Below are 22,005 nucleotides of genomic sequence, written 5' to 3' on the forward strand. Positions count from 1 at the left end.
ATCTCACATACTAACAGAGATCGTCATAACTGTTATGGACTTTTTTATTATTTGCTCTTGTCTCCCTATCTACTGCTTGTGAACAGTATGTGATCACATGTTCCATGGCAACTGGCACTGTTGGAGTGGTGGTGTATTTCTCGTCGGAGGCCTACTGTCGGAGCCCGTCGGACCAATGGGCTTAAAATTGCAGAAGGCGTTGGAAGGTGTCGGAGATTTGACGGAAGGTGTCGTGTCGGAGAGCGTCGGACTATAGTTCGGCCGCTTAGAAAGCGACCTCCTCCAGCATTGGTTTAGCATTAGCGCGCAGGTCGTTTTCTAAGCGGCCGAACTATAGTGGGTTTCCTGCAGGAACGGTTCCACCCAATCTGTTTTCCACAGGGCGACATTTAACGCAAATGTAACAGTTGCAGTTGAAAAAAAGTAGGATTTATTACTGCGGCGAGACGGTCGTATCCAGAAGCTGACGTGCACGAGCCGGAGTGGAGTGGAATCGAGCGAGTGCAGGCAGAACAGCAACAACAACAACACAACAGAACAGTGTCTGTCTCTGTCTCTTGCATGGTTCTGTCGGTTCGCGGGTTCTGTGTTGTCGTTCGTTTGTTTGTTGGGGCAAAAAAAAAATGTAGCCGAGACCCGAGACTTGCCGAAGTGTAGTGTAGTGGTCTGGCCGTAGTCGTCGTAGTCTGTGTTGTTGTTGTTGGGTGAATATGGTGCGGCATAGTGATCTGTGATCTGTGATCTGTGTAGGCCTACAGTTTATTTATATATTTGAATTGCTAGTGTTTGTCACAAATAGTTCTAAGAAAAGTAGCCTAAGCCTAATGGCTAACCATTATGATATCCCGAACTGGTAAGTTAAGGTTAAACTTATGCCTATTTAACTTATTTAAGGGACTTACAGTAACATATTTGTATTGTTATCAAATAAAATATAATTAATGTTATGTTCATCAAGCAATGGATTAAAAATAACTTTGCCGACACTTTGTCCAAACAGAATCAAAACAAATTGTAATACAATTGTTTATTCACAGGGCTGGGAAACCACCAGTTGGTCTCCATTTGGATGTGATGAAGGGAGACAAACTAATACAGGTAGGCCCTAACGTGTGCTCTTTTTACCTAACGGATTTGCTAACTCCTAATCCAGCCAACCTTCCTTCCCAATTTTAAACTTAGTAGGACTTGCAGTAGGCCTCTACAGTAATAGCTGTAGGGGTTTTTTATTTACACTTTTTTACACTTTTACTCATCATATACACTTTAGCAAAACGCAAAGTTAACAATTTATTTCTAAATGTGAAATCAATTTTTACAGGATAACTTGGATACGATATAAGTTTTTATAAAGCCTATTACAATGAAAAACACGTACGTAGGTAGATGACAAGAGAGGAATAACCCAGTTAAAAATTAACTCTCCTAGTTTTGATCTGCTCTAGGAGGGGAGAGTGATCAGGGGAAGAAGGGAGGGGGAAGTTTCTTGTTGTGACAAGTGGCGCTGCGGGGCTGCACACTTATCTCGAGCATGAGTCAAGTCATGAAATTAAACCCACAGGCGCCGCGCTGTACGCTGCCGAGCGTCAGCTCACTACAAATCGAAACTGCAAATCAATGCCTTGATTCCTTGAGTTGAAGTGCTGTACAAGTATTCTAGTGCTGTTAAGCAGAATAAATGCCTTTGGTGTGGTGCTTTGGATACTTGAACTCTGATCGGAAAAAAAAAAAAAACTAAATTAAGTTGTTCACTTGTCAGTAAAGTTGTTTCCAATTTTGTCTTCTGAAAAAAAATTGTGTCCAGTTGGCGCCATATGCGACTGCTTAGTTTGCGTATGGGTTAAACCGGCCCTGTTCAGTTGCGATACAGGGAAAATTTTTTGTTGCATTCAAGTTCATCCTGACAACCAGAAGTATCAGTGGTGTGTTGGTAGCCTAGTGGCTAGCGTCTCGGACTTCTGTGCGGGAGGGACGGGTTCAATTCCCGGCACATCCACTAAACATTTAATCTCTCGTGACCTCTTTTGTGAAATGCCTCTGGCGAGGAAAAAAATTGTGGTTTCCATGCCATCTGGACGTTACATTAACTTGCTGACGACAAAGGAGGTTCTTTCCCAGCAGCAGTTAAAGTTTTACAGGATCATACCTGATTCGATGACGTCATCTGTGGAGCTCTTACACTCAGCGAAGCAAAAAGAACTACAAGATGAGCAGTTTGAACTTCTCGCACGTACGGTGGTTTCGAGTAAAAAAAAATGGACATTGAATTACCCAGAACTACTCCAAGATTTGCCTCAGGATCATCAATAAACACCAGTCTTCTTGGAAGCCGCCAAATACCCTCAATTCTCCATTCTTGGACTACATTTGTCACCCATTTCAGATAAAACTTTGCTTTTCTTACAACTTAAGTCTCCCTGAAAATTGTAGTTATTATTACTATGTTAACTGGTTTCTCTTCTCTTTGAAGAACCTTTAAATAGTATTAATATCATATTGGTGGATCTTTTGTGGTAAACATTTCCGCGATTTCATCAGTGTAATTCAGATTAGATCTATGCTTTTTTGAGGAAAAATATCTGTTTGTTGAGACGGTACGTTCTTGCTTCAAAGGGAGTTCCACCCTCAAGCTGTGTAGTTTCTATTTTTTTCTTTGTCTCATCGGTCATCATACTGTACTTCTGTGCCAATGAATAACCAGTGGTGGGAAGTAGCGCGCTACTTTTTTTGCAGTGTTTTCAGATTTTGTAACTTTAGCTATAGCGAGCTACAATTTTTAAGTAGTTGTAGCGGAATTTTAGCTACTTTTCTTGCTACATTTACATTGGTTAAGATAGTGATTTTTATCAAAACGTTATGTGATACAACCTCTTTCAGACTGATATTTTCAAGAAAAGTAGGCCCAACTACTTTATTGGCTTCATACAGCTGGTCGCAACAGTTTTGTTTTATTAGCTACTACAGCGTTGCATGGACATAGAGGCCCTAAGGTAAGGTGGTTAGGGGGGGATAAGGGCTGTTTCTGGCCTTATCTGGCTGTGTGTAATCCACATGTTTGGCTCTCATTTCATTCATTTGCCAATCTATGGTTACTGGTCAGATAAAATAAAAATCACTAGACACAGACGGCTGACGACGGCGACAAGAGATAGCTATTGAAAGCTTGTAAGTGATTGACAGGGAAATTAGTAATCAATTTAGTCTCTTTATTTTATCAATAGTTTCAACTTGGGTTTTAAGGGAAACACAAAACCTTAAAACAATGAGAAAACTGGCCTATCAACCTTTGCTTCAGCTGTTGATTGTGATTCATCATCACACGCCCTTCCTTTGTTGAATTAAGAAGATTTTAAATGTTTACTAATGTAAACAAAGAGGGAATTACCTTGATGAAATTGAAGACATGCCTAGACTACATAGTAATATAAGTATAACCAAAACATCTCCAAATAACATAAAACATGCATTGAAAAAATAGCCTAGTTTGCTCCTGCTAACAGCAGCGAGTCGAGCCTAGGACTAATTCCTAGGCTATGCTATTGGATTAAGACTAATAGTAGGCCTACCTACTAAGTTTAATTAATAGGAATATATCTGTTAAGCACGGGTCACACTAGGCTGGCATCAGCGGCGAATTGAAAGAAGCCGCGACTGTCAGCTTAATGTGACCAAAAAATTTGCAGCTGACACTGAGCTGACTCAGCCTGGATTGGTGAGCCGGCGATGCTGGTGCCAGCTGCTGATCACCAGCGGCTGGCGAACAGCCTAGTGTGACCCGTGCTTTAGTGCTTGTAAAAACACGCCTACTTAAGCCCGCTTGTTACATAGCCAAGTAGGCCTACATTTTATTTTTACTTCACAATTTTCAACATGTTTAAATTTAAAATATGATTTCAGGATAAGTTGCTAAATACTGTTTTCTGTACCAAAGTTTGTTGAAGCACAATTTGCCCTATCTATAATGACAAAGGACGATTTCTTGACATTGTATTGTGTTATTCATAAAACAAGTAACTTATCTCTATGGTTAAAAGTTATAGCAATGTCGTTTTTAATATCAAATAAAGAAAGGTAATAAAATCCATTTCTGTAGTCTAGCTCTGTGACACTGAGTATTTTTTTAAATAACCTTTTACAGTTTTATTGTCTTTTATAGTTGGTACAAGACAATAAATTAATGTGCATTATATATACATACATATTTTAAAGCTGACCCTCTAGTTTTTAACCGACTTCCCCACTACCAACAAAAGGAGGAGGTTCTCAATTTGTTTGTGGCGATGTTTTTTTTTTTTCTATGTATGTTCACCAATTTCTCTGTGATTCTTTTACCGATCAGTGTGGTTCCACCACCAAAATAACCAGGAGAGTTTCTATTTGGTACCTTATATATTATGTTTAAGTATAATACTTGTTTCGGTGAAAAATTCTGAAAACCTTAAATATTCAACATTTATTTTGTTTACATTTGTGCAGATTGTTTACATTTTTAGAAGGCAATAAATAATAATGACATTCCTACAGCTGTTAGTTGAAACCATCTAAATGAAGCTACAGACAATTCTTCATGAAACAGTTGCTTCATATTGATCAATAAACTATTTCTTGCCATGGAGCCTAAATGAATTACATTGAGAAAAATGCATTTTGTTTTGGTTACTATAAAAAATGTATTTTAACGTTTGACCTGATTTGTGTATACAGTAATTCTGTTTTTATTAGTATTGAATATTCTGACTTACAAAAACATATATATTTCAGTGAATAGCTGTATGATATTGATAAATAAAGGTGTATTGTGAAAACCAAAGCATTCGTAAAACAGGTCTAAATATAAATTAAATGCAATTATTCCTTACACGACCTAAGAAGTGTGACAGTGCATAATTGTCAAATGTCTTAAAAGTGTTAAATATTTTAATTACTAAACATGCATTTTCAGATGTGGAATGTTTATTGATATTCTCTACCTAGTTACTATATCATATAAATACTATTATGCCTGCTTCGGAAAGTCCTAGAGGAAGATGATTTGCAATTTCGACTAGGCTATATCTTGATCAAACAAAACCACCTACATGGCTTGTACCACTTTTAGCTGAACCAATCTGTTATATAATATTTTCCAAATGTACTATACGTGTTAACGGCCAATTTTTCACTTTTGAGAGATTTTTTAGTGCTGGTGGCTGAGGAATAACTTTCATATTGTTCCAAAAGGCTTGAGACGTTACTGTATTTCTTTTTATAATGTAGAAGTACACCGATTGCAGGAAACGATGATGTCTGACATTTCAATTTATCTAGAAAAGACAATTAGTTTTTCATTAGGCCTAATGTAATGGACAACTCTTTCTTTCTTAAGGAATATCTAAAAATGTTTATTTTCATACCCATTGATTATGTAACCTGAACAGGTGACTCAAGCAGTTTTAAAATAATTATTGTTCTGTGGGACTTTTGATTGTTTCAACCAGTTTTGCTTATCAAAAAACCTCAAGTAATTAAATTAATACATAAAAAATTATACAGTCACTAAAAATCATGAAATAATTTATTTTTGTAAAAAAATAGAACCGACTTCAAACGCTCTAAAAAGAATGAAATAATTTTAATAAAGTAAACTTTTGTATTAGGCAAGCTCAAGTATTTCAAGTCGGCGCGGCTCAAACTGTAAATATGATTGAAATTAAATATTGTGTGTGTATTTTGAAAATCAATAAATTGTAGCTGGATAACATAAATATATAAATAACATACTGAACTGTTTTGTTTATATATTAAAGGAAATATTTTCTTGTATTTTATGTTTACTTCAGAATAAATGCATTATGAAAATAACACACACAAATGTTCTATATGAATAGGAAAATAATTTAGTTTGATATTATGATAGGGAAAGAAAGCTAGTTTAGTATTAAAACGTTACTTTCCCAAGTTAGAAACATTTAAATGCGTTATAATCTTTTTAAAGATACTCGTTAATACCACTATAATGCCGATCTCTGATTACGGTAATAAAATAACACTTAACGCATAACTATGAAAAAGACATGCAGATTAACACCTTTAGTTATAGATAGTCACCTGCAATATGGACACCCTCTTTCAATTTTGTATAAAAAATCATTATAGAGCCGCGCCGACTTAAAATACGTGAGCTTGACTAATACAAAAGTTTACTTTATTAAAATTATTTCATTCTTTTTAGAGCGTTTGAAGTCGGTTCTATTTTTTTACAAAAATAAATTATATCAACTACTTTCCCTAAACCACAGAAGACAAACGTTTGTAGCTAAACTGGAACAAAAAGAAGCAAACTCAAAACCTTCGAAACTGACAGCTGTAACTCCTGGTCATATTGCCGACTCTTCTTCGACATCTGTTCCTGACCCAATAAAGACCTCACCTCTTATTGAAAATTTACCTCAAGACTTCACCCAAAGCTTACGCTGCCATTTGAACCAAGAATACTTGAAGACCCCTCAACAGGGATGTTTCAAATGGAACCTCAAGAAAGAAAACCTCAATGTATAGACCCTGTTTTTCTCCAACACACCAGCTCCTCAAATTTACAGACTAGCTGATCCTCATTCAAGAACACTAGTCAAAGTGTTTTCATACCATTTAAACTGTGTTCTTTAAACAATTTTACACCCCCCCCCCCCCCTCTGTTCAATTGTCTTATTGTGTAATTTTTTTCAATTCCTCTATTTTGTTAAACCCTGTTGTTTCAAAAACTTCTTTCTATAAAAATCCTCGATTTTTCCTCTTATAATATAATTTAATTTGTCAGCCACTTCTAGTTTTAGAATTTTTCATTTTAGACTTAATAACTATGATTCAAATAATGTAAAATACATTTTATCTGTTTGTTCTAGAAATTGATGCTGGACCAGAAGAAGTGCTATCTTTTCGGTAGGAATCCTCAGATGAATGACTTCTGCATTGATCACCAGAGCTGTTCAAGGGTTCATGCAGCGTTTGTTTACCATAAACATCTGCATCGGGCATTCCTTGTGGATCTAGGAAGCAGTAAGGACTCGTGTATTTTAATACCTTCTCTTATTACACATTTTTTTTACTGTATTCCCGGCTTTTTCTTGGCCTAATAAAGTAGCTTTGAGGCATGTGGCTTAAAAACTGAGCTTAATCTTTTCATTGAAGGATGAAAATCACCATTATTTACTTTATGAAAATTGCCGTACACCAGCATAACCACAAATGGTCTGATGTCTTTCTCCTGTCCAAGTAGAATATCTGGATAACACTCTAGACATGAGTTTTAAAATAAACAAGTACTTATATCGTGAGTCCCTGCGGCCTGTTCCATCCTCCCATTTCCTCCCTGTACTGAAGTCTTCAGACTTCTCCATATCTTATGAAATCAAACTTGGGATAGATTAGGTTTCCTAAGCATTATTTTGAGAGAAAACAAACATACAAACACTATACAGTTTATAAACATTAAAAAACGTCGGGTACAGCTTCTCAGAGACCTACGATATATTATCGGATGAAATATAAGTATTGAATTGATACTTATAGAATATAGTTATTAGAATATAGTTTTCTTGTGATTTAAATACTAGTTGTATGTTTTTCAATATGACTTTTTTACACTGCGCTGCGGCGGTTAGTTTAACTTAAGTGAGGCTTTGTAACATATATATAAAAACAAAAGTTATTATATTGTGTGATTTATTTAAAAGACAAATCTACAATAACGTCAATTTGAATTTTTAACTATCTTTTCCATGAGTTTCATAATCCAACCTGAACTACAGCAGCCCTCTGTAAAGTAGTGGCGGCGTTAATTTACTTTAAAATCGAATATTGCACACATATAGTGCAGAGCAAATCAACTCCCTGATGAACTATGAGAAACACTGGTTTTAAAATACATGAGTAGTTCTTGTAAAAAAACCTTTCTATAGCATTAAGTTGGCCTAAGCATAGAGTTGTAATTATTTATATATCTTTTTCATTAGGCCTAGTTGTAAAGCTGACTAGGCCTACTAAGTAAAAAAAGTACTAAAAGTTAAGAATTATTTCCTTTGAACTTGTTTTAAAAAACTAAGGGGCATTTATTTATTGATGTTAGCTCATGGTACTTACATTGGGTCATTGAGAATCGAGGCACAGAAGCCGACGCAGTTACCTATAGACAGTGTGTTCCACTTTGGTGCGTCGACACGCAACTACATACTGCGGGAGAGGCCCCAGACTGGAGCTCGTCCAATCATAGAAGAGCTGGAGAAGTCGTCAGAAGACGCAGAAGGTGGATTACTGGGACTGCCTGAGACTGAAACTGAGTTGGATGTAAGTGATACCACCCTTAGATGTACAGTAGTTGATACTGGTACGAAAAGCATCGTTATGGATGTTGATAGCTCAAGAACGAATTCATACATCTACTTGTAATGTTACAAAAAGATTCTTTTGCATGATATCTCGGGTTGGTTTGATGTTGTAAAGTATTTGTTCAATCTCAATTATTATCAATTATTGAGATGGGAACGCCACCTAGGTGCGTAATTTAACCAAAATAAGAGTGAAGGATGAGTGTAGAATGGAGTGAGATTATTTATGTGGCTCTGTTACTGACTAAGATCAGCTGTTTCATTTGTCAGCTGACCATTTATTAAAAGTCCAATGATCAAGGACAGCTGGGTCCAGTATCGAACCATCAAAAAGTTACTAACTTTTCTTAGGATCAAACCGTCGACCTTGTATACAGATGGGACTTAGTAAAAATATTATTTTGGTAAGCTAAGACTCTTGTTTGGTTGGTTCAGTTGCACAACTGTATTGCTGTGTCAATAAAATAAAAAAGTAATATGATACTCAATATTCTATAATTTTACTGTTTGACTAAGTTTCATAATAAATTAGTTATTAAATATATGGTTGTGGAGGAATACAATTTAATTTATTAATTTGCCTAAAAATTAATAAGCACTGTTGTCATATCATTCTTGATTCAAAACAGAATCTGACAGAATTCAACACAGCACACAATAGGAGAATATCAATGCTTGGAATTGGAGAGGATGGTGAAGCAGCTCCGAGAAATCGGAAAAGGAAAAAGCGAGGTGTTACATTTAATGAAGAAGAAGAAGTAATCAATCCTGAGGACGTGGACCCGTCTGTCGGGCGTTTTAGGAATCTCATACATACCACTGTCATACCAACCAAGGTAATAAACTAATTTACAACACATTCAAACGGTTTTGGGACATTTCTATTAAAAAGATTTACATAATGGGACTGTAACTATCCTTTGGGTATTGATACCTATGTATAACTTTGCTGTCGCAGGCGAGGGCGACAGATGATTTGACAACTGTGATACATTCAGTTTATGGGCCACCAAAATTTACTACTAAATCACACTGTTCTCTAAGTTATATAATGGTTGTACAAATTAAGTACAAAATATTAATAAATAATAGTATTACATTTTAGTGTTAGCATAGTCTAACCAACACAAGTAGACTTCCCATCACATTGTTAATTTTCAATATATACCTACGAATTTGAATGGATGGTATTTTTGGCCTCTGGGGATATCAAAACAAAAAGTAAATAGGTCCCGGTTCTATGACTTACCATGAGATATACGGTAATACCTCATTCCCATATGGGAAATTTGCTAAATACTTATACATTCAAAAAGTCAAAAGGTTTTTGCAGGTATTGTAGCCTACAGTAAACATTTCCTGACTAGCAATAGGCTCAGTTTCTTTGTTTTAAGTTCATTGTTGGTGATGGTGAGTTAATGTGGTTCAAAGGTTTATTGCGGACATTTTTCATCACGATGGTAAAAAAAAAAAAAAAAAAAAAAAAAATGCAAACTTGTCGGAATATTAAACGTTTCAAGCTGGCCTTGAAACAGAAATCTTATTTTTGTTTATTAATGTATTCTTATGTAAAGCAGTTTTAAAAATATCAACTACATGAAAATCAATTGTGTAGGCCTATCTACAGTTTCCTGTTTCCTAATGTATGTTTACAAGCTTATTGTTGCTGGTTGTTTTAGCGTCAAAGACTGGAAAGTGGAGTAGGCATCACCAGTGGACTGACACAACCGGAGGATCACAAGCCTCATGCCATGAAACACATGCATCCATCGTCCTTCATGAGTCAGTTGTATCACGACATGCCAGGTGAGTACAGCAGTGGGTAGTAAGATATTTTGAATGGTCTAATTGCTGTTTGTGATTTATAGCGGTGTGCAAGCCAGAGATTTTCAATTGAGTCAAGCTTTTGGTAAAAAAACTCAAACCTCAAGCTGTGTTTTAGCATGGTGAATATCTGATGATATTGTGATTATCTTCTGCAACCACAGTGACATCGTTAACATAACCCACAATCACAGAGAAATGTTGGATTTCTTGGAACAATTTTGTAGACGCTTTCTGCAATTGAATAAAAGCTTGGCTCAGCTAAATTTTTCTGATTTGGTGCACCATCACTCAAGCTTAAAGATAGATTAGGCTTGGCTAGAAATTTGAGCCACTCGCACACCTCAAATTTGAAGTGCTAATATTGCTTTATGCAAGTATGTAACCTTTGTTTTTCCTTTAAATAGATACCTAGATGAAAAAGTAATTTTTTAACTGTCAATGAATACAGGCGTGGCTCTATTTGGATTACCTGTCAGTTTAAGTAAAAACCTGGTAATTAAAAGAGCCCTCTCCTCTTATAACTTCTAAAAAGGTATAGAATAAATAATAGGCCTACTACAAACTAGCACAAACTTTGCTTAAAACTTTGAAACATTGATTGAAGTTGTTATGCAGAATAAGAAGAGTATACCTACATATTAAAAATAGTTGTTTAGCCTCCGGATTACTGTATTATACTTAAAATGGTTTACAATACCTGCATATAGTAATCCTTTGTTGCTGTTTTTGGCAACTAGTTTCGGTTCATTATTGAACCATCTTCATAATATTGCCCAGAAAGCAATATATATGGGCATATATATGCCCAGAAAGACAACAGCTCCCCAAACATCAAATTACGCAGAACATCTGGCATTACACAACCACAATTATTCAAACATCAATAGTAATATGGAAGTTTTACATTTTTCGCAGGACCGTTTAAACAGAAACACATTGGAGGAATTTGAAATATACAGAGCAGTTAAAGCTGACCATCAAAACGTTTTGAACGATAAACTCTTCTTTCAATCCAACTATATTTACAATACAGCTATTAGGATACTGGAGGGGAACAATGAATGAATGAACACGCACCGGTGATAAGAAGACAGAGACAACGTCATAGACCACTTTGACCGCTAGTCTAGACTTTACCTCAGCCCGGTCACGATCGATTGTCAATGTCCCTTCGTGTTTTTTGTAATGTGTGTCCGTTCCGTGTATCGTGTTTTGTATATGTCTTATTTATTGAACTCTGTTATTAACGACCTTCGAATGAAGTGATTATTTGACACCTTGAGGCCTGAAGATGGTTCAATAATGAACCGAAACTAGTTGCCAAAAACAGCAACAAAGGATTACTATATGCAGGTATTGTAAACCATTTTAAGTATAATACAGTAATCCGGAGGCTAAACAACTATTTTTAAAATGAAGTTGGAAGTTGAGCAAACAAAATTAGCCTATCAATACAAGGATGTCAAAATAAAACTTTATAAAACTACAGAGAACATTAAATTTAACAAAACATGCTTGAACAACAATCTCATCCCTAACTACGTAAGAGTCAAAGTAAATGCAAAAACAAGATCAGCATTAAGAGCTAAAAAACAGCAGAATGTCAATGGATTAAAAACGAAATCAAGGGATTATATTCTTAAAAAAGCAGATTAAATAAATTAATGTTCAAGAAACATTTAGAACTTTTATAGCTTACATGCCACACAACTAGATAACGTTATGCTAGAAATTGAGCAACAAGTTAGTAGAAAAATCTTAAAGAAAAAATCACTCAAAGTAAAAAAATAAAGAACTTAATGGAGATACAACATAAACAAGATATCATCAAATGCAATCATGTTTTTTATAAACGAGTTATCAACAACACAAAAATTGAATTCACTGATGAAGAAATTAATCTTTTGAACAAAGGTTTAAATTTTAACTTCCCAAATAACAAAAAATCAAGTATTTTTACAGAGCTTTTAAACACAGAGGCGTCAATAAAAAGTATAAAAACAGACGAAATACGTGAAAATGTCAGAGTTTTGATAGGGAATAAAGCAAAGAAAGCGTGGAAAAACTTTTCAGGAACTAACAGAAACAACGGAAAATTTAGCTCCGTATGTATACGAGAGACATGCATTGAAAAGTGTCAGGAGTAAACTTGCAGAACACAACGCGCTGATAACGAAAGCAGATAAGGGCAACTCAATAGTGATATTGTACAAAGATGATTACGTTAACAAAGTGTCACAATTTTTTGCTAAAAACAACATCGAACTCTTAAATAAAGATCCAACTCTAGATAATTCAAAAGAAATAAATAAAGCTATCACTATGAGCAATCATTTGCTAACTAAACATGAAATTACGTATTTAAAAGTGACAAATCCACAAGCACCAATTCTGAGAGGTCTACCAAAAATACACAAACCTGATGTGCCAATCAGACCCTTAGTCAATTTTATGCCATCACCAGCTTATAAAATCGCAAAAAAGTTAGACAGAATAATCAGAAATGAAACTGTCCTGGAAAACAATCATAGTATTAAAAATAGCTTAGAGCTTGTCGAAAAATTGAAAACCAAAGTTATAAAAGGCAACCCTAAATTAGTATCATTTGTAGGGGTCTGCGGGTCCCCGATTTTTTCGGGTCGGGTCAGAGATTTGTTCGGGCCAAGATCGGGTCGGGCCAAAAAAAATTATTATTATTTTCAAAGTTATAATAAGTAATTTTCAAAGAAACACTCTTATATATATTATTACAGAGGAATTAAAATGTTAAAATTAGAATTAAATATTAAGTTTGCTCACGTTTAAGAACAAAGACACAACAGAGCAATTGCCTTACTGTCACTAGCCAGAGCCAGTCGTCTACTGACAAACCAAAAGCCGTGACTCAACAGTGCAAAGAAAACGAAGTCAAAAGAAAGACTATTTATCCAGAGGTCCCATTTTAATTATTTATTGTTTATTCCATACCTAGTTTAAAATATATTTTAGTATTTTATTTACATAATAAATTATAAACAAAAGAAATATCTGATATAGTGTACAGATCTGTATCTTGTTCTTTTATTTTCCTATTGTCCTTTTTGTCATTCAGTAACAAAACAAAACAACACTTCTGATCGTCTGGTTAGGCATTGTATGGTCACTATTTCATTTTTTTTTTAAAGTATCAAGTATCAGCAAGTCTACAAAGAGGTTAGGCCTAAATATTTTATAATTTTATTTTATGAAAGTTTTCATCAGTAAAATTATTTTTTTCTTAGGTTAGATAGAGTTTCAAAAAAGATATTTCTAAGATCCAATACAATATTTACAAGACACAAACTACCATGAATTAATTTCTTTATAAATTATCTATCATTTCAGCCTCTGGATTGCTTATATAATCAAATAAATAGTGAAGTCTTACCTTAACAATCCTTATTATTGTGGTCCGATATTAATTTCAAACCCGTAGGTTCATCATCAGTCGGAAGATTTAGGTAGACCAAATTTGTTATAAAATCCACCCGATGGGTTTCGTAGAAAAGTTGACATTTAACACGAAGACACACATTACAGTTGACATAAATAATATTCGTAGTTTAGGGATAAAAACCATGGTTTTATAAAACAGTGGGATAACCTCACTTCAGTCAGGGAACACGCTGCCGGCAGAACTGTCAAAATATAGTCAGATTGTGGGTTGAGGTTATGTTGACATTTTTTGACTACGGAATGAAAAAACATATGATGGATGTACCACAATAATAAGGATTGTTAAGGTAAGACTTCACTATTTATTTGATAAATTATCTGTAACAGTTTTATATTTTTGAATAAAGAAAATATATCTTTTTGTCTCTACTTCCTTGTTTCGTTACTTGCATTTTGTCAGCAATTGGAACAACCGGGTGGTGTAATAGGGGCGGGGGAGGGGGAGGGTCTATGACCTTGAGTGTCCCCGGGCCTGGCTCGGGTTGTGTAAGAGGGAAGGGGAGGGGAGGGGGAGGGTCTGTAACCTTGAGTGTCCCCGGGCCCGGCTGTGAGAGTGATTCATGGTTTTTTGTTTACATTCTACTACCCTTCCTTCCGAGAAAAAGACCCTACGGTTTCAAAAACATTGACTTACAGTATAAAAACATTGAGTTGTGTTGCTAATTAGGGCACTATAATGTCTCTGTTGTCTGCTTATGTTGCCAAATTAGCATTTAACTTTCTTTTCTCTTGATTTAATATAATTTTCTATATATTAAGAGTTCCTTTTGGGGTACCTAATAATTGTGATATTGTTTGACTTGAGTTTATGGATTTTTAATTCTTTTCATTTATTAGCTAAAATCAGTTGTTTTAGGATCTCTTGCAATACCTATAACTGTGCCTATAACTGTGTATCTATAACTGTGTACCTATGACATGATATGCAATTTTTACAGTCTTTACTATAACTATACCATAAACAATGTATGTGTGCTATTTTTACTGTTTTAGAGTTTTATAGTAAATTAGTTTACACAATATCTTTTCTTCAATGAGTTCTCCACTTGTCATGTTGCTTAGTCTATTACTATTTTAGGCCCTATAAAAAATAATTCCTATGTAAAGCTGTAGGCCGACTAATGCCAATAATAGATAATTCTTTATTTATGATGATGTAACTAATAATGCTATTGTAAGTGTAAGGTTTTTGTACTTAGGAGGTTAGGAGGCAGGGAATGAATGATTCATATTGCATGGTGGAAACATAGAATTTTTATTTTCTTCTTGCTTGCAGTCTTGAAGCCAGTCCACAGGCCCTAAACTTGTGATAAGGTTAATTGATTTGTTTATGATCCTTTTATATTAAGTTCCATTACAAACTTGTTGTAATATAGCTGTTTAGATATTTCAACAGTTATGAAAATGGGAAAGAATGGCTTGATAAAAAAAAAATATTTTCTTCTTTCTTGCAGTTGAGGCAACTTCTAAGCTGTAAATAAGTTATGAACATGAAATAATATACATAAATACATTTTTTCCCCATATGTTATTTTCAAGTAATATTAAAAACACAGATAGGAGTTAAAAAATTATAAAAAATCCGGTAATTATTAATTTTTGGCCCGACCCGATTTTGGCCCGAAACCCGAGGACCAAAATTATTGGCCCGACCCGACCCGACCCGAACCAAAAAAGTCTGACCCGCAGACCCCTAATCATATGATATTGTAAATTTGTGTACTAATGTACATGTGCAGGAAACTATATCCATCCTACATACGAATTTGCAAAGAAACTCCAAACTTTCCCCTAAAGCAATAGAAGAAATTATCAAATTGACAAAAATTGTGTTAAAACAAAATTATTTTAGGTTTGAAAATAATTTTTACATACAAAACGAAGGCTTGGCAATGGGGTCCCCACTCTCCAGTATATTAGCTGAAATATTCTTGAACCATATAGAGAACAACAATCTCTTTACAGACGCTAACCGTTACAGAGATAAGATTTTGTTCTATTACAGATATGTTGATGACACGATAATGCTATTTAACGGTAACAGCAGACAACTTTCTTTATTAAACAGTTATTTGTGCAAAATGCACAGGAATATTGAGTTCACGTTAGAGGAGGAAAAAAACCAAGTATTAAATTTTCTGGACCTTACAATTAAGAAACAAAACGATCATTTCGAATTTAAAATTTACAGGAAGCCTACTTGCACCGACCAGACCATAAATGCTGATTCACACCACCCACACTCTCAAAAAATCGCCGCCTACAACAGTTTTATCCATAGATTGTTATCAATACCGATGAATCAGAATGATTATGATGAAGAAATAAACATGATAAAATACATAGCAGTCGCAAATGGCTTTCACTCCAGTCTAGTGGACAAACTGATTTTCAAACATTTAAATAAACCACAAACTAAACCAACAGAAAAGAAAACGTATATTTCAGCAATTTATGGTTCACATAGCAGTAGCACATTTAAAAATATCATGGACAAAAATAAATTCACCGTATCGTTCAAGACTAACAATAAACTTGGATCTCTATTGAATGAAAAAACAGAAACTAATTCAACCATCTACGATAAGTCTGGAGTCTACAAAATAAATTGTAATGACTGCACGAAATATTACATTGGCCAGACTTCACGCTCGTTTAAGAAGAGGTTTAAGGAACATATGCCCAGAAAGACAACAGCTCCTCAAACATCAAATTACGCAGAACATCTGGTATTACACAACCACAATTATTCAAACATCAATAGTAATATGGAAGTTTTACATTTTTCGCAGGACCGTTTAAACAGAAACACATTGAAGGAATTTGAAATATACAGAGCATTTAAAGCTGACAATCAAAACGTTTTGAATGATAAACTCTCCTTTCAATCCAACTATATTTACAATACAGCTATTAGGATACTGGAGGGGAACAATGAATGAATGAACACGCACCGGTGATAAGAAGACAGAGACAACGTCATAGACCACTTTGACCGCTAGTCTAGACTTTACCTCAGCCCGGTCACGATCGATTGTCAATGTCCCTTCGTGTTTTTTGTAATGTGTGTCCGTTCCGTGTATCGTGTTTTGTATATGTCTTATTTATTGAACTCTGTTATTAACGACCTTCGAATGAAGTGATTATTTGACACCTTGAGGCCTGAAGATGGTTCAATAATGAACCGAAACTAGTTGCCAAAAACAGCAACAAAGGATTACTATATGCAGGTATTGTAAACCATTTTAAATACCTACATACTGTGCACAGTAGAAAAAAAATACTTTTTTGTTATTTAAATAAACCTATTTTGAGAAATCACCTTAAACACTAACGTAGCTAAATAGGGATTTTCTAACTAGTAAATCTCATGTTGGTAAGTTATTTATCACACAATATTTGCAGGTCCCGAGGGTCACACTCCCACCACTCCTACCTCTCTCATGTTCTCCCCCGCCCTGGCCTCAAGGCTAGGGCTGGCATTGCCTAACCCTGCCCCCGATGTGGAAATGGCCCCGCCTACCCCAGTTGCTCCTCCGCCTACGGAGCCTGCCCCCCTGGCTGAGCAGACTGCCCCATCTGGTGCTCCGGAGCCCAAGAAAAAGAAGTACGCCAAGGAAGCGTGGCCCGGCAAGAAACCTGGGCCAACCCTCCTGCTGTAAACTGTACAAGGTAGGTAGGAAGTTTAAAAAACCTTATTGATTTTGTTTTCCAAATGTTATACCTGTATTATAATCACTCAGGATATTTAATCCACATAGTCATTTGTTATAAAACTCATGTCTGACGCAGGGTGTCCACATTCTGGAAAGTCAGGGATAGTCATGGAAAGTCATGGAAAAAAATTTTGGTCATGGAAAGTCAGGGAAATAGTCAAGAAGTCATGGAAAGTCATGGAAATTTCCAATTATGGATGGATTTGAGGGGACCATTCAATGCTCTAGTCAGCTGTAACCCGGACTGTTGTAGGATTTTTCAGGATTTTTCAAAAATTTTCGACAATTCAATTTATTACAGTTGTATTATTTTATGAGTTTTCGGTTTGTTTTAGTTTATTGTTGTACCTATTGTACTCCATTGTTATCTGTTATTACATATTTCAGTATTTTCTGCAAAATAACATGTCCAGGCAGTATTATTTGTGTGTGTATGTTATATTATAATTTGCGTGTAAAGTTCGTGAGTCATGGAAATCAATGGTAAATGGTCATGGATAGTCATGGAAAGTCATGGAAATTAATGACAAATTTTTTGTGGACTCCCTGCTGACGTTTTAAGTCACAGTTTACATTTATTTAAGAGATGGATAGACATTTGCTGTTGTACAAGTTTTTTTTTATCCGTTTGCTATTATCTAAGGAACATGTCGACCTTAGTCACTAACAAGACTACAAGATCGCACCACTCATCTCCATTCATACTTGGCTTAAAATATCTACATTTGTATAGTTGCCATTTCATAAGAAAGTAAGAAAAGAAAGTATTAAAAAAAGTATTGCATTCTTTTAGTTATTCACTGAGTTCCCAACAGGCTGACTAATAGGCTTCTGCTATGAAAATATATTTAATCGTTACTGTCTTCGCAATCAGAGTGATACTGGCTGAGTGAGCTATGGCTGTTTCAGAGATCACTCCATCGTCGAGTGCTAAGTAGTACACTAAATCAAAGTCTTGTTTTTACATTTAACAGGAAATTTCTCAATTTGCATTGTGTATTACAGTGGTTAAATAAAAATTTGAATATGGGTGTTCCAGACCAACCGGCTTCTATAGTTCCTAGACATGTACATTTACAACAGCAAACACTTTGAATACCATTTTAATAAAACATTATAATACACTAATTTCACTACAGCTCTTTAACTAATAAAGATACCAAAAAACATTAAATGCAAAAATTGTAGCTAATTTTAAGGGCTACAATGTGGTTTGTAATGAAACCCATGTTGCCATTTGAAATTTTTGTGATAACAGCTTTTGAAACTTCAAAAAGTTAGAAAATTCGAAAATGCGTAGCATAAGTAAAAAGTTACTTAAAGGGTTGAAACCAGAGTTTTTTTTAAAGCTCATTTAGCAATTAAAGTGTTATGAAAATTTGAAACTCCCACAAAATTCCACCTCTTTGCAGTGAAATGTAGTTCAAAGGTCTATTTTTTGTACGTTTTTGAACATCCTGTATATTGATAAAAATAACTAAAACTTTTTCCACTAAAATACTCAGTCCTCAAATACCTTTAAAATAAGGTGTAACACAACCCCTTTATATTTGAAAATTTCCCAAAAAACCACCCTCACCTCCCAAAATCTGCCCCTTGGGGTCCTTTTTGGGATTAAAAATAATTTAGCTGAATTCCTTGGGGTCAAAATAGGGGGTTCCAGTTGTAATTAGGTTACTATTTGCTTTCATATTGGAGCTATAGAAGCCGGGCGGGTGGTCTGCGACACTCTGTATATAAAGACAGGTTGGACATTGCATTAAGCAAAAACGTTTAGTGCACAAGCACAGCTTAAAAACTGGTGACTGACTCGGTCTGCCACCCTCAAGAATCATACGGAGGTACTGTGAATTTATCACACTTGTCGAAATAACACTACTGGTACTGGTCGGAAAACAGCTGTATTTTGTTAGCCTTTGCATCCAAACTCAAATCAAAATGAGGTTTGCCATTATTAAAAAAATAACATAAATATATTGTGTTGCAGTGTCACATTCTACGGTTTGCTGCTTCTGGTCAAACGTTCTTTGCCTTCCAAGTACCTCCCAAGTTGTACATATTGTATTTTATAGAATAAGTGGAATAGTATGTAATTTTTTAACTGTGTATCTTCAGATGTTAATTGCCAGTTGAAAAACGTGCCTATGAGAAAAGTATATAACAAACTAGGCATTGTAAAATACATTGAATGTATCTCAGTATAAACATGTGAATGTTAAAATGTCTACTTAGAAAATAAGTAATATTATCTTTTTGACTGGAAAATATTAAGTTTTGTTTTTTTTAATCAAAGATGTGTTTAGAATATGTATGGCAATAAAGTTTAATAGAGCCTTTGACTAAGGAGAGAATTAGACATTCCAATCCCTTTAAAGCTGCTACCAGTTTTAGAATAAATAAATGGCATCAGCAAACTGACAAATACTTTCTCCAATTAGCTTGACAACATTATAACTAAACATCCTACTACATTTTTAGCCAAAAAGTTACAGGGTAAATCAGAGGGAGTTTCTATGGGTTTTATGGTGAAAATCATATAAATTCCACTAACTTTTAAACGGTTATCTTTTAGTGTTTTTAGGTTGTGACATTTGGTCCGAGGTCAAAAGGAATGTAACACACAAAATTTTTATCAAAACCGTTAGACTTATATATTTACAGACACCACTTCAAAAACCACTTTTTTGGGGGCAGGGGAAACTAGAACGGATATTTCTACCTAAAACCTTTTGACTATTATATTAGTACAACTAGACATTCCATCCCCATGTTAAATTGTAGCCAGATTTTTTTTATCAAAATTGTCGTAGTTGATGCGAGCCACATACAGATTGTGTTGATCTAAATAACTAAATTCTGTCAAATACTCAAAACATTTTTACCAAGTCAAACTTAGAGAATGACTTGTCCCATCAACCTGGTCAGCAACCAAAATAAAATAAGGTATAAAATAGAAATTTAGACACTTTAGTGCATTCTGTGACTGGCTCAAACAACTATGTTCTTTTTAACAAAATTCTTCCATATAGATGGGATGTCTACTTCAGTATCCAATAGTCAATGGTAAAAACTTAAACTCGTAAATTTAGACAAAAACTTTACTTTCTTCCTAAATCACACTATGTAAGTAGTGCAGAATAAGATATGTAATGAAACAAAAATTTACCATTAAATTTTATAGTCTTTAATGTTTTGCTAATTATATTTGTTTTGTATGTTGTCTTCAATGCTCAATTTCATTTTTTAGCGAATTTCCCTATAGCCAAGTAGCTATTACCATAGACTAAGCAACACAAGTAGACTCCTCATCCCATTGTAAATTTTGGAGCTTGTTTTTGTGTCTAGTTCATGTACGTCCACACTGATCGCTGGGCTAGACGAAATTTTGTTTCTATTATTTTGGGGTTATTTTCATGATTTGTGCTTTACTATTTGGTTATATAACTAGAAGACCAGTTATTGTTTATGATTATATCGTTTTATTTGGTAAAATGAGGTTTAAAATTACTGAAATAATAAGAAACAAATTGTCAAAAAAAAACTTCCTCTACAGTTAGACGTACAAAACTAACAATAAAATTGGCTTCAGCTGTTCCATAAGGATGACAAATCTAATAAGGGAATATATTTTATCCATGCATCCTATTACCGTATGTCGCACTGTAATATCTAGACCCGGGACCAATTTACTTTTTATGATGTCCCCAGAGGCTAAAAACACCATTCGTTCAAATTTTTATATATGTATCTTATCTTACTAATATTATAAATCTGAAAGTTTGTGTGTTGCTCAATCACGCAATAACTACTGGACGGATTGGGCTGAAATTTGGCATGATGATAGCTAACATTCCCGATTAACATATAGACCTATTCTTATCTCAAAAATCCTTTCGGGCTCCGCCCCAGTGGCTCTGTAGTTCCCCATGTTAACCTTATGAGTATTCATATTTAAAAGGAATTAAAGAATTAAGTCAGCTTTTTCAACTTTAAAAGTTGGTTCTATAATATGCAATAGCAATAAAAAGTTATAAGGTTTCTCAACAGGGTGCAGCACTATTATTATTTTGTTTTTGCTTATTATGACAACAGCTTATTTGAACGAAGCAGCAACAAAAAGCTGTGATACACAATGAGAGCTGTCAAAGGAGGATTGTTTACAGTTATGTTTATGTTTTTAATTTAATGAATAATTTGTGATATTGTGCGATTGTTTGATGATTTATTTTTTCCTATTGTTTAGGTGCAGTGGTTGAACATTATGGCTATGCTAGATGTGTTATACTATATTACACCGTAAATTTAAAGAACCAAATTTTATCAAACTATGTCCTCCCCCATTGCAAACGCAAAGCTTTCCATCCAAATCTTATAGCTACAAGAGTTATCGAACCTATTTTGACAAATGAATCCATACTTTCAAAACTTTGGGACAGGTATTAAGAGAAACTAAGCTCCACAGAACAACGTGAGAACGTTCTCATGAGGGACATACACCAGGGCTAGAGATAATACACTGTGACTGACAGATTACACGTTAAAATACGTTAACCAACTTTCAATGGTGTTGCTGCTTTAGCCTATTCAAAGCAGATTATGACAGTGCAATTGGTATTTCAGAGTTT

The 22,005-nt window shown here is 34.7% G+C and overlaps 1 protein-coding gene across 1 annotated transcript; it reads left to right on the forward strand.

Moving 5' to 3' along the window:
- The first annotated feature begins 752 nt into the window (after window positions 1–752).
- Window positions 753–20,993, forward strand: LOC129004825 (nuclear inhibitor of protein phosphatase 1-like). Its single transcript, XM_054433470.1, has 8 exons — window positions 753–853; window positions 1,038–1,098; window positions 6,882–7,035; window positions 8,105–8,322; window positions 8,993–9,199; window positions 10,043–10,169; window positions 17,070–17,336; window positions 19,368–20,993. Exons 1-7 carry the CDS (start codon window positions 825–827, stop codon window positions 17,324–17,326), a joined length of 1,053 nt encoding a protein of 350 aa, XP_054289445.1. The 5' UTR covers window positions 753–824; the 3' UTR covers window positions 17,327–17,336; window positions 19,368–20,993.
- The last annotated feature ends 1,012 nt before the right edge of the window (window positions 20,994–22,005 follow it).

Source organism: Macrosteles quadrilineatus, unplaced genomic scaffold (assembly GCF_028750875.1).
Source record: "Macrosteles quadrilineatus isolate MER2022 unplaced genomic scaffold, UCM_ALF_1.0 Scaffold_11__1_contigs__length_5352618, whole genome shotgun sequence".
NCBI classification, from domain to species: Eukaryota; Metazoa; Arthropoda; class Insecta; order Hemiptera; family Cicadellidae; genus Macrosteles; species Macrosteles quadrilineatus.

Bases quoted from the DNA above. Each gene is read 5' to 3' on its own strand.
- LOC129004825 (XM_054433470.1), top strand. From the start codon at position 825: ATGGCTAACCATTATGATATCCCGAACTG. The intron at 854-1,037 runs GTAAGTTAAGGT...GTTTATTCACAG, and splicing joins CATTATGATATCCCGAACTG to GGCTGGGAAACCACCAGTTG. The intron at 9,200-10,042 runs GTAATAAACTAA...TGGTTGTTTTAG, and splicing joins CCACTGTCATACCAACCAAG to CGTCAAAGACTGGAAAGTGG.